Here is a 15,720-nt window from a genome sequence, read left to right on the forward strand (position 1 = left end):
CTTTGCAAGTGGTAGTGTTTCTTAATCGCACTCCTGAATATCTGGCTCCACTTTTTACACCATGTCCCCTCATCCGAGACCCCCCTTTGCCCAACTGATAGAAAAGGTTTCTATCTATCCTACACGTTCCTCTTAATAGAACATAGAACATAGAACAGTACAGCACAGAACAGGCCCTTCGGCCCTCAATGTTGTGCCGAGCCATGATCACCCTACTCAAACCCACGTATCCACCCCATACCCGCAACCCAACAACCCCCCCCCCCCCCCCTAACCTTACTTTTAATAGGACACTACGGGCAATTTAGCATGGCCAATCCACCTAACCCGCACATCTTTGGACTGAAAACTTTGATCAAACCATCCCATTGCTTTCTACATTCCAGAGACTACAACCCTAGTTTGTGAAATTACTCCTCCTAATATAGATATTAGTCCAGAGTCCAAGTATCATTTCGGTAAATCTCCACTAAACTTCCTTAGAGGAAAATATATCTTTGCCAAGGTGTTGTGCCAAGATTACTCATCCTCCAGGTGTGGTCGAAGCAGGGCTTTGTGGAGGTGTCGGATGACTTCTACTCCCTTCTACTCCACTCCTCTAGACATACGGACCAACATTCCATTCACTTTTTAATTATTTTCTGTCCATGTACATGGAATGATCTACATACCTGGACCCAAGTCTCTTTTGGACTGTCATTGTTTCTAGTTTTTCATCACTACCTTGTTCTGTCCTTTATAGGTCCAAAGTGGATGCCTTCTCATTTACCTATACTGAAATCCATTTGCAGTTTTGCCCATTTGCCTAATCCATCAACATCGCTTTTTCATGTCACACTTCCGTCTATATTTTAACAATGATGTCTATCTTTGTGTCAGAGGTAAACTTGGCTTTCTAACCCAATGCCAATAGCTGATAATAAACAGCAAATAATTGGGAATCCATCACAGGTCCTGTGAGACTTTGCCAGGCAAATCCTGCAAATTAGACCATCAGCCCATTGTCCCCACTTTGTCTCCTGCCACTCAATCAATTTTCTAACCAGTTTAATAATGTTAATAATTCTAACCAGTTTAACCAATTTAATTCCGTGAGCTTCAATTTTAGCCAAGTGTCGTACGAGGGACATTCTCAAATGCCTTCTGGAAGTCCATGTCAATAATATCCACAGTCATCCCTTAAAAAAAACCCACTCAAATAGGGGGCAGCATGGTGGTGCAGTGGGTTAGCACTGCGGCCTCACGGCGCCGAGGTCCCACGTTCGATGCCGGCTCTGGGTCACTGTCCGTGTGGAGTTTGCACATTCTCCCCGTGTTTGCGTGGGTTTCGCCCCCACAATCCAAAAATGTGCAAGCTGGGTGGATTGGCCATGCTAAAATTGCCCCTTAATTGGAAAAAATGAATTGGGTACTCTAAATTTTTTTTAAAACACTCAAATTGATCAGGGATGACCTATCCATTACACATGTATGATTGCTTTAATTATTTCTTTTTTTTAAATGGAGGTGTTCAGTCTGTCCTTAGTTATAGGTTCGGTTCTAGTATAGTAATGTCCAAATAACAGATATTAGGCTAATTGGTCTAGAATTCCCTGGTTTCTGTCTCTCAATTTTGCTAAAATAGCAAAGTGCAATGCACAAATTTCTAGTCTCAAGGAATATATTTTGAATCACAAACCTTTAGAAGATTACAGTCAGTGGATCTGCAGTGTTCTTACCTACTTCTTTTAAAACCCTGGGATGGAAATCTGGTCTGAGGGATTTCTCATTCTTCACTGCCATTATTTTCTTCATCACCGCTATTTTGCTCACTTAATTTTGATGAGTCCCTGTCCCTAATTCAATAATAGTTTCCTTCGGATGTTCAGTACAGCGAACACTTCATTTACTGTAAATACTGACACAAAGTAATTAGTCAGAATATCCATAGTTTCCTTATTTTCAGTGACAATATCACAGTGACCAATTTTCAAGGGACCTAACTTGCTCCTGAACACCACCTGTTTTCCCCCTAATATAATTGTCACCATGCATTGCTACCATTCAATCGCATTTGTCCTTTTTTGGGGAATTGTTAATGGTTTTCTTTCTTTTCATTTTACGCTGCTTTGGTTTTCCATGGCTGTTTTAAAAAAATCTTTGGCAAATTCTTTAGGCAAGTTCTTTAGGAGTATGAACTGGCAGTGTATCTTGTTAAATTATTTTTTTAACCACCTCCTGCTGATTAAGGATGGCAAGATAGCACAGTGGTTAGCACTGTTGCTTCACAACGCCAGGGACCCGGGTTCGATTCCCAGCTTGGGTCACCGTCTGTGCGGAGTCTTCACGTCCTCCCTGTGTCTGCGTGGGTTCCCTCCGGGTACTCCGGTTTCTTCCCACAAGTCCAGCGCTTATTAGGTGAATTGGACATTCTGAATTGTCCCTCGGTGTACCCGAACAGGCGCTGGAATGTGGCGACCAGGGGATTTTCACAGTAACTTCATTGCAGCGTTAACGCAAGCCGACATGTGACACTAATAAAGATTATTATGTTCAATCTTTTTACAGATCAAGACATTTTCCCAGTTTACTCTCGACAGTCTTTGCCTCAATGCACTGAAGCTAGCTGACATTTGTTTCCGAGTCAGAAGAAATAATTTCTATTAAAAATCACATATTCCTGTACTCCATTTACTTTTTAAAAAAAATATAAAGTTAGAGTATCCAATTCCCCCACCCCCCCAATTAAGGGTCAATTTAGCGTGGTCAATCCACCTACCCTTCAGTTCTTTGGGTTGTGGGGGTGAGACCCACACAGATATGAGGAGAATGTGCAAACTCCACAAGGACAGTGACCCGGGGCCGGGATCGAACCCGGGTACACGGTGCCGTGAGGCCGTAGTGCTAATGACTGCGCCAACGTGTCACACCTCTGTACTGCATTTACAGCACAAAACACAAACAACAGTTAAATAACTGTTCCAAGATATTAAATTACAAATAAGCCATTGAATGGCAAATCAGGCTCAAGGGACAGAATGTCCTACTCTTGTTTCAATGCTCCTACAATTTGGAATCAAATGACATGAAAGCAAGACACAGTCAAAAACCACGATACTTTGAATAGAACTTTGAGCCAAATTGTGCACAAATAATATGGACTGAAGACCAATTTATTTTAGTCAAAGATTATAGCTCTACTGATTTTCATTCTGTTAACCATTAATCATTCCACTGTGCCTGAATGTCAATGAGTGCAAAACCTACATATACATCTGCCTAACCTCATTATTAGCATGAGGATTTTATAGATTTCTGGTGGCAGCAGTTGCTCAATGTGTGAAGATTACCAACATACTGGATTTTGCCTTTTTCACTTTGAAGGGAAGGTTTCGAAGAACTGATGATGACGGTGAACAGTGAAACAATTGACATATGTACAAAAACAAAATGCTGCACGGACCATGCGCCGCATTGGGTGGATGTGGTTCTGGAGAATGGTATGGCCCAGAGGCCGGGGTGGAGAAATTTAGCACCATCTCCGGGGTGGGAGGGTGGGGGGTCAGCTTCTCCGCCCTGTGCCTGAGCGTGGCGGGGGGGAACATGCTGGAGGTTTTGACCCTGGAGGAGATGACGTTTGAGCTGATGGGGGGCAAAGGAGGGGTTCTACAATTCTTGGGGTTTGTTTATAATGGGAGTTGGTTGCCGTTGAATATTGTTTGCTGTTTGTTTTTCGCTTTTGATTTACGAGTTGATGTTTTAGGTTTCACATTGTTGGGGTTGTTTTGTTATTGTTTTCTTTGTATGGTGAAAAAAATGAAAAAATGGAGAATAAAATTTAAAAAAAAACCAAAATACTGCAGGCGTTAGAAATCTGAAAGAAAATTAAAATACTCAGCAGTATGGAAGCATCTACAGAGACAGAGAGTTACCGTATCAGGTTGATGACCCACTATTAAAACTGGGCAGATATGCAAGCTTAAGATTGCGGCTGGGAGCAAATGCAAAACTGAAAACAGCAATTTGCATTTCTTCCAATAGATCATTCCTGACTCATACAGACCAGTGATACATAAACTGCATTGTTGATGTGAACTGGACCGTTTGAGAGTTCAGCTTGCCTACAGTTTGAAAAAAGTGCTGATCCACATTTTCTAATCTATCATTGGCAGGGATCTGTTTGCTGTTGGTGTCACGTCACCTTGAGTGGCAAGAGGAAGGCTTCCAAGACACTTTGGGCACTGGCTTTTGCAGGTATATTTTACAGCAATCAAATCAGGAGTGTGGGCGGCATGGTAGCACAGTGGTTGGCACTGTTGCTTCACAGCATCAGGGACCTGGGTTCGATTCCCTGCTTGAGTTACTGTCTGTGCAGAGTCTGCACGTTCTCCCCCTGTCAGCGTGGGTTTCCTCCGGATGCTCCAGTTTCCTCCCACAAGTCCCGAGGTAATTTGGACATTCTGAATTCTCCCTCTGTGCACCCGAACAGGCGCCGGAGTGTGACGACTAGGGGCTTTTCACAGTAACTTCATTGCAGTATTAATGTACGCCTACTTGTGACAATAATAAACATTATTATTAAATGCCGTAATGGCTCTGATCACGACCGATAGAAACAAAATAGTGGGCAAAAGGTTATAACAATAAAAAAAGTGGCAGGCTAATAAAAGGTGGTTCAATGTGGTCATGCTGAGCCATAATGCAAGACAAAGTTAAAGGCAGTCAGTGTCATTTGATTTTATCCCAACATCTTGACCAATTCTGTATTTCCGTCATCCTGCTTTTGGCCCAAAATCTTCTGGCCACACGCTCCTGTTATAACACACGATTAATGTTATATAGTGATATGGCCGGACCTGCCGCACTTGCTTCAGGTGTCTCACTTGATTCTTAATGTTCCGAAGGGCAACAAACCAAACAGCTTCTCAATTCACTTTGCATTCCAACCAGGGTTTCACCACCTTTTCTAATCGCCAATCTGAAAGCACCATTTTTTTTTTAAAGATAGCTAGATTTTTTTGGGAAGGCAACAGACGTATCATCTGTTCACCCACGTCATAATTAAAGGCACATCTTATAATCTGGAGGTCAAAGGTCAACATTGCAGATACACAGGAGGATATATAATTTCAGTTAGGTTTTAGACCCGGAATCACTGGATAAGTTTATGGTCTAGTGGTTGGGCATGAACATATTCTAGATCAGGGGTGGGCAAACTACGGCCCGCGGGCCGCATGCGGCCCGCCAAAGGTATTTCTGCGGCCCACCAAGTCATTAAAAAAAAAAAAAAAAATAAAATTTTTTTTTTTTTTAAATTTTTTTTTAAAGGTTAATGGGTGGGGGGGCTGTTGGGTTACTTACTGGTATAGGGTGGATACGTTGACTTGAGTAGGGTGATCATTGCTTGGCACAACGTCGAGGGCCGAAAGGCCTGTTCTGTGCTGTACTGTTCTATGTTCTATATGAGGCGCCCAGAATCATAACCGGGTGAAGTAATTATTTTACTTAATATACTATGCGGCCCTTTGTGAATTGTGAATTTCTGAATGCGGCCCTTGCACGCAAAAGTTTGCCCACCCCTGTTCTAGATGGTTAAAAAGTTTTGTTCATGAGTGGGCATCATGGTACACACATTTTCTCAAAGTCTTGCTCAAACATGAAAAATGCGATGTTATGCAATCTTTTTCACATTTATTCAGCTCCAGATTCATCTGACTTAGTTCATAAGGAATTCATTCAAAATTAATCCAATTTGCATAGTTCGCAATGCAATGGACAGTTTCCTAGCCAGTGCTGTATAAAACATGGAAAAGGTATCTGAAATTATGTTTCACATAATGTGAAATCAAAAAATACACAATTACAGCATTGCATGGATTGTTACCTAGCACTGCTAAATTGCAATAAAAAAATAAGGTAAAGTGTCCTTCATCCCAGATGACCGTAGGCTGCTTTCCCCTTTGAGCGGGAGAGCAGACTGGTGGTGATTTAATCTGAGGGACACCGCACCTCAGGCGAGGGGCAAGGTTGAGAAGGCGGGGCATTCCTGAATAACCTCAGCCAGTACGGGGATTGAACCCACACTGCTGGCCTCGCTCTGCATCACAAAACCAGCTGTCTAGCCCACTGAACTAAACCAGCCCCCGACTGCAATAAAAGATCACTGATACTTCTATAGTTAATTTGTAGAACCAAATATTATCAAGTTTATGTATGATCTTCAATAAACAGAGACAACAGATAATTAAGTGTAATCTTTTAAGGTCTGAACTGATTCAATCCAATTTACGGTACTGTATCTGAATTTTGGTTATCAACTGTTTTGGCATAATTTTCTAATGCAGTCGATAAAAATCTGAGAAATTGTAATCTGATTCACAGCCAGCGGCAAAAGTAATTTATTACTCAGGAAATATCACTGAACAATACACATGACCTATGGTTGACTTCTGTTATTAAGATTACCAATACCTACGTCTGCTGGGAATCAGGAGCACCCAAGTGCCTGGTAAAGCTGCAATTTGCTGATCAATTTTGTTCCATAAATAAAAGGCTAATAATATTTCCACTGAAACATGCCTCCAGCTAATCTTCTGCAGCTCACACCTCTTGTAAACATCATTCTTTCCACATAGCACCACACCTGACTACACAAAGCTTCCACTTTCTCCGTCTGCCGATTGGCCCACATTTACATTTTGCAGGTCATAAATATTGTGCGCCTTAACAGCATGCAAAGTTAAATAAAACAGCCTCTTATCCAAAAGGTCTTGCTGAAACGCTCTTACTAATTCAAAAATTGGGAGCCATGGTTTTCACAGCAACCTATTAAGAGGCGAGACTTAAAAACAGTGAACAAACAACTCAGATGTTATCTTGGTACAAAAAGAACCTGATCAAAAACAAGTTTGCCTAACGCAACATAGTACATTTTTAAAAATATAAATTTAGCTTATCCAATTGGTTTTTTCTAATTAAGGGGCAATTTACCATGCCCAATCCATCTACCCTGCATATCTTTTGGGTTGTGGGGGTGAGACCCACGCAGACACAGGGAGAATGTGCAAACCGGGATCAAATCCGGGTCCTCGGTGCCATGAGGCAGCAGTGCTAACCACTGTGCAAACATGCCACCCACAAAACAAAGAATTAAGCTGCGATATGAATGTAAGCTTTCCTGAGGATTCTTTGGGTTAACATGCTGCCACAAGGTATACGGAGGCCAAGAAGGTAGAGCAAAGGCTTGGGCAAAGGCCCAACTTTGACTGTTCCTACTTCTCATCAATATGCTGCCCCTCAGTGGCATCATACAAAACAGTGTCAGTTTCCAGCTGTTCCATGCAAGCCCACCTCATCACCACCTCTCCATCCTGTCCACCTTCCCGAAAATGTCAGCGTGCCTTATTGACACCTTTTGATCCTTGCCACAAACTCTTGTTTCCTGGCCACTCTCCACCCTTCTCCTTAGCAAGTGTGTGAAGCCAAACCAAACTGTTCGTAGCCTTGATGTCATATTTATCGCGAGGTGAGCTTTTGCCTATTTCCATCTCCCAGCTCCACCCGTGCCTTAGCTCATCTGCTGCTGAAACCCTCACCTATGCCGTTGTACCTCCAGACTTGACGATTCCAATGAGCTCCTGGCCAGCCTCTGCAGACTCAAACTTTGCTACCTGTCTCCTAACTTGCACCAGGCTTAGCTTACCTATCACCCATGGTGTTCACTGCATCTACATTGGTCCCTGGTCAATCAATACGTTGATTTTAAAATTATCATCCTTATTTGCAAATAACCCCATAGCCTACAATCTCCCTATCTCTAATCTCCGAGAGCCCGACAATCCTCAGATATTGGTGCCCCTCCAATCCTAGATACTTTGCATCTTTGATTTTACCAACTCCAACATGAGCAGCCATGCCTTTAGCTACTAAGGCCTTAAGCTCTGGCATTCCCTTCCTGAACATCTCGGCCTGTTTCCTCCTTGTAGCTGCTCTTTAAAATCTACCCGTTTGATCAACCTTTTGGTCATCTGCCCTAGCATCAAAATATCTGTGAACCTGTGCCAAATTTTGTTTAATAACACTTCTGTCAAGTGTGTTGGGACATTAAAGGGGTATATAAATACAAGCTGTTGTTATAAATGGGTCAACAACATTATACAATTGCCTTAAAAACATAATGTGGAACAAAATAAATTATGTTCATACCCAATCTGATGCCTGATAATAGGAGGCCCATGAGGGAGCAAGCAAACTTGCAGTTCATAGAATAGTGAACAGATTTGAGAAATAATACTTTCACCATAGATCCAAAATACTTTACACTAGGGCAGCACAGTAGCGCAGTGGTTACCACTGCTTCCTCACAGCGCTCAGAACCCAGGTTTGGTCCCGGCCCTGGGCCACTGGAGTTTCCCAACGTCTGCGTGGGTCTCACACCCCCCAAAACCCAAAGATGTGCAAGGTAGATGGATTGACCATACTAAAGTGCCCCTTAATTGGAAAAAAAAGAATTGGGTACTTTAAATTTAAAAAAACCAAAATACTTTACACTAAGCATTTGGTGGGAATGTGTTGTGTCTAAAGCAATTGAAAGATTTGAAAAGCATGTCAATATTTAAGCTTCCAGATAACTTGATCGCACCAATCAATACAACTGTATGAGCTGAACATTATGAAGAAATATAAACATAGATAAGGGCAATGCAAAGAGTTAAAATGAGCATGGTCCATAAAATAGGATTTTTGTCATTAAAGTACAATGACATTTAGTTACATGAGACGTTGTGGTCATAGATTTTTGTGATAATTGCATGTGTGAAAATTGGAAGGTAGAATGAATACCAGCGTCATGGGCATGTTTCTGTCCTTTATGGAGGTCTGAGATTAATTTGAAAATGTCATTCTCATGCTGGATGGAACCCCTCAATCTAATTCCTGACAGCTGTATTAAAACCAACTAAATTCACATCATGAGAACAAAAACAGATGAATGTGCTGGTGTTGCAATTAAAGTAAAGTTGACTCTTTGCAAACATGAACAACTGCCTGCTCATTTTACAATGATAACACTGCACAATTTGAAAGCACAAGCAAAAAATTTACAAAAGCAGGATGAAGAATATGGAATCTGACCTGTTAATTCAACTGTTGTGGCATGTTTTTTGGATTTGCTTCGAATAGTTAAACAGTTTAGTAGACTAATAACGCAAATTACAACTATCATAGATTAATGGCTGGTTGACCCATTGAATTTGCTTTATTTCACAGTAAGATGATCACGATTGGCTTTATGAAAACAATTATGTGGCATTACCAGTTGAACAACTTCTTTATATCAACAAACACAATTTCTATAACCAGCATGACAGGTTTCTCGACTGCATTTTGGGATCAAGGCTGTCTCTTTCAATCTGTATGGCTGGAACAATGATTCTATTGGAACATAGTCACTATTATGTACTGACTATTATGTGCTGTACTTTATAAATATAAAATTGGATTAGCACAAAACATTAATTTTTTAATGTAAATATGCCACTCAATTAACTATTGATGCATTTAGAAATGAGCAACAGCTTTTTTATGGTTCATGAGCAAAAGTAAAACATTCTTTCCTTGGGGAAAAAAAACCTGCAGTATCACATGGATTGAAGCAGTTCCATACACGGGTGCAGATTAACCGATAAAAGATTCTGAAACCAATGTTCAGTTAGGTGGTTGTTAATTAGTTTAAGTAAAAGCAATGGTTTGTAAAAAAAATCATTTGGGTTGCTTCTATTACAATCAAATTATGCTTTTACAACCAGAATAAATCATCAGCACATTCCTGCAAGGGAATCCTTGGAAAATACAATTCTCTATTTCAATATACATAATTGCATATCTGTGTGCTATACATAAAACTGTAAGATTAGGCAAGGTGCACTTGAACATCAGCTGCTACTAGAGATGCAACATTATCAGCCAAGTTTACTGCAATTTCTGCGTGTTAAATCCACATCTTTTTTGCAAACAGTTTTATAGTAAACAAGAGAAAGAATGTTCTTGCTGTGTGCTCCCAGTTTATCCTTTGGACAGTTCAATCATATCAAGATATTAGGAAGTGACAAGACATTAACTGCCACAATTATTGCGCCTTTTTTAAGATTAAACCATGTTGGTCCTATAGTGCTGGTCGCAAACATACATACACAAGCAAGCAAGTTACTTCTTTTGTTACTGATCTAATTAATGCGTACCAAACGAGGTTACTCCTCATCAATTTTTAAAATCAGGGTACAACCATATTTGATCCAATGTCATGACTTTAAATTTTGAATAAGGTAGTTTAGGTAAAAAGGCCATAACAGCAACAAGAAAGCACCATCGGTAATTTCAAACCTTTATGCAAGTAAGCTATTGATGACAAAATTTAGAAATTACACGATATAAATTTCATCTGTCATGAAAGTAAATTAATCAATGATTGGCCAAGATCAAAAGAAGAGAAGTGGGATTGCACGGCTATACAAGATGGAGACTACTGAATTGCTATGTAATTTATATATTCAGGGTAAGTGGATGGCTACGCTAAATTGCCCCTTAATTGGGAAAAAAAGAATTGGGTACTCTAAATTTAAAAAAAAAAGCTCATATATTCATGTATCGATCATGTCAAATATTGAGGTAACAGAAACAGACAGCTATTAGGCATTGAAATCAATGGCTTTTCTTGTCAACATTACAGTAATTGGGAGTACTGTGATCACAAGTAAAAAGATTTACCTGTTCTGGGGATAAAACAGAGTTGCATGTTTATCATTGCAAATTAACGTATCAATCTCCAGTGGCACTGCTCATGGATACATGGAAAGGTATCTTCAATGTATCACATGTATTATGCAACTGGAATACATCTCTCGTACCTTCATGCACTTTAATGTAACCGTTTCCCATTAAGAACTGGCGGAGTACATATTTATAATATGAACTGCTGTAATTAAATCCTCCTACCAGTGATGGTGCTGCATGTGTATTGGAATTAATCTTGAAAATAAAAAAGATAGAACTCGTGACTTTAAAATGGAGACTGACGAACAAAACACGCTAATGACTCCCAATATTTAATGTTAAGATATAGTGGGCTCATGTGGCGCAGTGGTTAGCACTGGGACTGCGACCCGGGTTCTAATCCTGGCCCTGGGTCGCTGTCCGTGTGGAGTTTGCACATTCTCCCCATGTCTGCGTGGGTCTCCCCCCCACAACCCAAAGATGTGCAGGTTATGTGGATTGGCCGTGCTAAATTGCCCTGAACTGGAAAAAAAATAGTTGGGTACTCTAAATTTTTTTTTAAATTTAAAGATGTATAATATATTCCATTGGTCAACTGCGCCACATCATCTTTTGTAATTGCATTATACTGAAGAAAATGCGATTGACCCCACTCTCAATAATGTTCTATTCACAAATTTACATTTGTATGGGATTTTATTTCCTCGTGAAGAAAAAAAAACCCAAGAACAAGTGGTCACACCAACGGCTGCAGCCAATGAGACCAAGTAGAAAATTTCATGCGATAAAATCAAATTATTGCGGATACTGCAATCTGAAACAAAAACAGAAAATGCTGGGCAATCTCAGCAGGTCTGGCAGCATCTGTGGAGAGAGAAGGGAGCTAACGTTTCGAGACTGGATGACTCTATCATGGATTACTATTGCATAATGGAAATGGTCCAAAGGGAGAATTTTCCCCTCTGCTTCACTTGCGCATTATTTTTGTTCCGCCAGTTGATATATGAACTAATTGGTAATACAATTCCATCTTCTACAGCAGTGTACTTTCAATTGTGTTTTTAAGCTTGGTCCAATTAACTAATTGCACATAATATAGTCAACAATCCTTCTGAATGGTTATCGAGGTGGCATTGAAATATGAACTAGGAATAAGCCACATTCGCCCTAGGAGTAAGATTCATGTGAGTGGGGGTGGAGCCATGGTTATAATCAACCGTATCATTCCAAGGCTAAATAATTGGCAAGTCTCTCTAACAGTTATTCAAACTGTTATTGGTGGACGTGGGTGGGGGTGATGGCAGTTTGCAACTGATGAGAACAGAGTCAGGGTCTGCAATAATAACCCAAATGGCCAGACCTTATTGAGAATTTTTGCAAGTCATGATTCTTTAAAAAAAATTTTTTTTTTTTTTTTTTTTATAAAGAGTACCCAATTATTTTTTTCCAATTAAGGGGCAATTTCGCGTGGCCAATCCACCTACCCTGCACATCTTTTGGGCTGTGGGGGTGAAACCCACGCAGACACGGGGAGAATGTGCAAACTTCACACGGACAGTGATCCAGGGCCGGGATTCGAACCCGGATCCTCAGCGCCGTAGGCAGCAATGCTAACCACTGTGCCACCGTGCTGCCCTCAAGTCAGGATTCTTGAGGGCAATTGCAGTTCTCCCAAACAGGCAACAAAACATCTCCGCTAACACTTCATGGACACCAATTACTCTAAATACGATATCTCATTTGTGATTTAATGTCCTAAAAGCAAACATTAAAAGCTCTCTCTCTCCCCCCCAAAGCCAGTTCACTTTTCATAGATTTCATGCTAAAAACTCCACATATTGAACAAACTTTAGGCCTTATATTTACCATACTCCCTTTTCTGCCTCATCATCGGAATTATTTATTTCACCAGAATACTGGACAAAGCAAGTTTAGTCAATGTCAATGTAGCACTCACCTCCCCCAAGAAAAACACAGCGAGGATACGGCTTTTACATTCCTTTGAGCTATTGCCAGGGAAGAACAGCGCTTGGGAGTGTATGTGGAAAGCAGAACGACCTGATCTGATCAAGAGGGAAAATAGCTTTCTGCTTCTGTACACATTTAGTCAGCTTAGCAGCAAAGAGAAACCAGTGTTCCTCGTCCCAGTGGGCAAGTAATCCGACAGCAATCTTGTTCGTTTTCAAGCTGGTTGTTGTACAGATGCAATGCCAGAGGCCTTGCGACAGATTGTCTCTCCAGTATTTGTGAGGTAACAGTTTTTGATAATGAGACAGAGAGAAGACATTGAGAAGTTTAATATATATATTAGGAGAGGGGAAAACAATCGGGGGAGAGATCGTCAATTGATACTGCTGTGACAGCTAAGGTATAAAGCCCAAAGTAACAGCAGTTCATAAGCATGGTAAGATTCGTGATTCGTCAGTTTACAGCCAGTTTGCCAGTGGAGTGCTCAGATGGACTACAAACAGCCGACCCTCTGAATGTGATCACGGAGCAAGGATAGTGCCACAAGACGTACTGATTGGACTCTCCAGACCTTGTATATTATTTAATACAAACAAAATATTGTGGATGCTGGGAATCTTAAATAAAAATAGAAATTGCTGAAAATACATTGGGTCAGGCAGCATGTGCTGCGAGAGAAACAGATCTAACATTTCAGGTCGGTTCTGACGAAAGATTACTGATCTAAAATATTACTCGTTTCTATTTCTGCAGATGCTGCCGGGTCGGAGTATTTCCAGAATTTGCTGCTTTCATTTCCGACGTTACTTAATCTGCTTGCCTGCGGATAATTATGTTAAGCAAGTAACAATGTGCTTGAAAGATGCAGCAACATTTGAAAGGAAGACTACAAACATAATTTTGATTACCGTTTCACGCACAGACTTGCTAAAAACTTTAAACAAAGGTGATGGACAAATTAATTCTTAAACAATAAGCAGCTCGCACCTTTCATACAGGTGAGTAATTTTGATGCAAGGTCATGATGAAGCAATAAGGCGACCACAAATGTTCGGAAGCAGAAGGAAGCCGGAGAAATCTACAGGTAGCAGAATAGGAGACGAGGAAAAGGGACAAGTAATGGGATGGGGGAATTAAAGTTTAAAGAATATTTATATATACTGTTGCATCTTTTTACCACCTGGAGATGGGTTACACCAGTATTTTCACAACTCGGGGAAGCCAGTGGCCTACTTTCTCTCTGTAAGGCTAGAAAGGGCAATTTATGAAATCTTGGGTCAGGGGTCAGGAAAGGATTACAATGCAATTTTAAAAATTAATTAAACCAGCCCAATGTCTTTACATGCAAAGATAAACAAGTCATTGTTCTGTTCTTCATGAAGAATTACTCCATGACCAAAAGTATTAGTCATCAAATGCTAAAGAGTCACTGGGTCATTAAAAAGTTATTCTATGCCTTAAATCTTATGCTAACCTTTGCCCCCACCCGGAGACACTTTTTCAAATGGTAAAGAGTAAATTGTCAAATTAACAAAATAAATGGTTGATTTATTTTGTGTGACCATGGGGAGTTAAATTACACAAACTGCAAGGACATACACAAACTAACTCCAAAACACTTAAGTTAGGCACGTGGAAACTGCAACTCAGTGATGGCCCACCGCGTCGAAAATAAAAACATTTACACAGGTCAGAACATAACAAGGGAGATGTTCATAAGTGGGTTTTTGTTTGATTTCACGCACAATGGGAGCACAAAGGTGACAGAACACCAAAACTGTTTATGCATGTTACCCCAGCAGGAAACTTTCTATAGGCATCATTGCCTTAAAACAAACTACCACTTGTTTGCTGCCTGATTTACTTCACTCTATAAACAAGAAGCGTGGACCTTTAACCCTGCAACCCCCCCCCCCCCCCCCATCTTATTCAAAGCCACCACAAGCTGTGAATGATTAGCTGGTTGTGGCTTGTCACAAGTTAAGATAGTGTATCTGACACGGAGCCCTCAGTGAGTCTGCCTGAAGATTGAACAAATAGAAAGGAAAAAGGACACACTGGAAAACAAGAGGCAGCAGCAGAAGGTCACTTGCACATCAGCCCCTGCTGAAAAACATTACACAATAGTGTACAAGTTCCTCACAGCAGACAGCGAGAGGGAGAAAATGAAAGAGAGAGCTGACGGCGACAAATTAATTTGGTTGCAATTTAAAAAGCACACATATAGCAGCACCATGCTCTGGAAAAAAAACTATTCTAGCCGCAGTTGCAGCCAGAGCTATAGCTGAATTTTACTTTTCACCACTATCAGATAAATGGCACCTGTACAAACACAGCACCAATTAAACATTTCTGTGCTAATAGTTGAAATCAGTTTTGTTGTTCAGCCCAAACCCACTCTGCTTCCCCTCCAATCTCCACAACAAGTTTTGGAAACCACAATCAAGAAGAAAAAGCAGCCAATCGAGCAGCAGCAGATTGATTACCAGAAACCAAACACAGATCAATTAAATAGAGAGGGAGGCAGAAAACTCACCGTCTCCTTATTTGGAAGCAGCTCTTTGCGAATCCTGAAGAAGTTCTTGCCGTACTGCCTCAATCCCTTAATGAAGCGTTTCTATGGGGGGGAAGAAAAAGAGGAGTCAACAGGGGACGCCCGGGGGGAGGGGGGAGGGGGGACAAAACCCCCCACACTCACAGCCTTCCTTAGCTTCGGCTCCACAACGAGGGAGAAAGAAAATACACCAGGGGAGCAGGGAAAATGGCGGAAATTGTACTGCTACACAGCTCCTTTTTTTCTTTACGAGCCACTGATCACTCAAAGACTGGAGAGAGGCAGTCTACATAATAGCAGACAGCACACAAGCGCAGGGAGAGGCTCAGCACCGGGGGGGGGGGGGGGGGCTTGGCCTGACTTCAGCAAACCATGACAACAATTAGAGAGCACAAAAGGAAAAGCGAGCAGGACCTTTTTGCCTCTTCTCCCATTTCCCTGGTAATGTC

General features: G+C 41.0%; 1 protein-coding gene across 9 annotated transcripts in view; it reads right to left on the minus strand.

Moving 5' to 3' along the window:
- rerea (arginine-glutamic acid dipeptide (RE) repeats a) overlaps positions 1-15,720 on the minus strand; it is a 626,626-nt gene that overhangs the window by 93,018 nt on the left and 517,888 nt on the right. For all 9 annotated transcript variants that reach the window (XR_005457454.1, XM_038773781.1, XM_038773783.1 and 6 more), the window contains one exon: positions 15,254-15,334. Coding sequence is in view for 8 of the 9 variants with exons in the window: in XM_038773781.1 (XP_038629709.1) it covers positions 15,254-15,334 (81 nt within the window). In the remaining variant the exon portion in view is untranslated. The remainder of the gene's footprint in view (positions 1-15,253; positions 15,335-15,720) is intronic.

This window comes from Scyliorhinus canicula, chromosome 16 (assembly GCF_902713615.1).
Source record: "Scyliorhinus canicula chromosome 16, sScyCan1.1, whole genome shotgun sequence".
Classification (NCBI taxonomy): domain Eukaryota; kingdom Metazoa; phylum Chordata; class Chondrichthyes; order Carcharhiniformes; family Scyliorhinidae; genus Scyliorhinus; species Scyliorhinus canicula.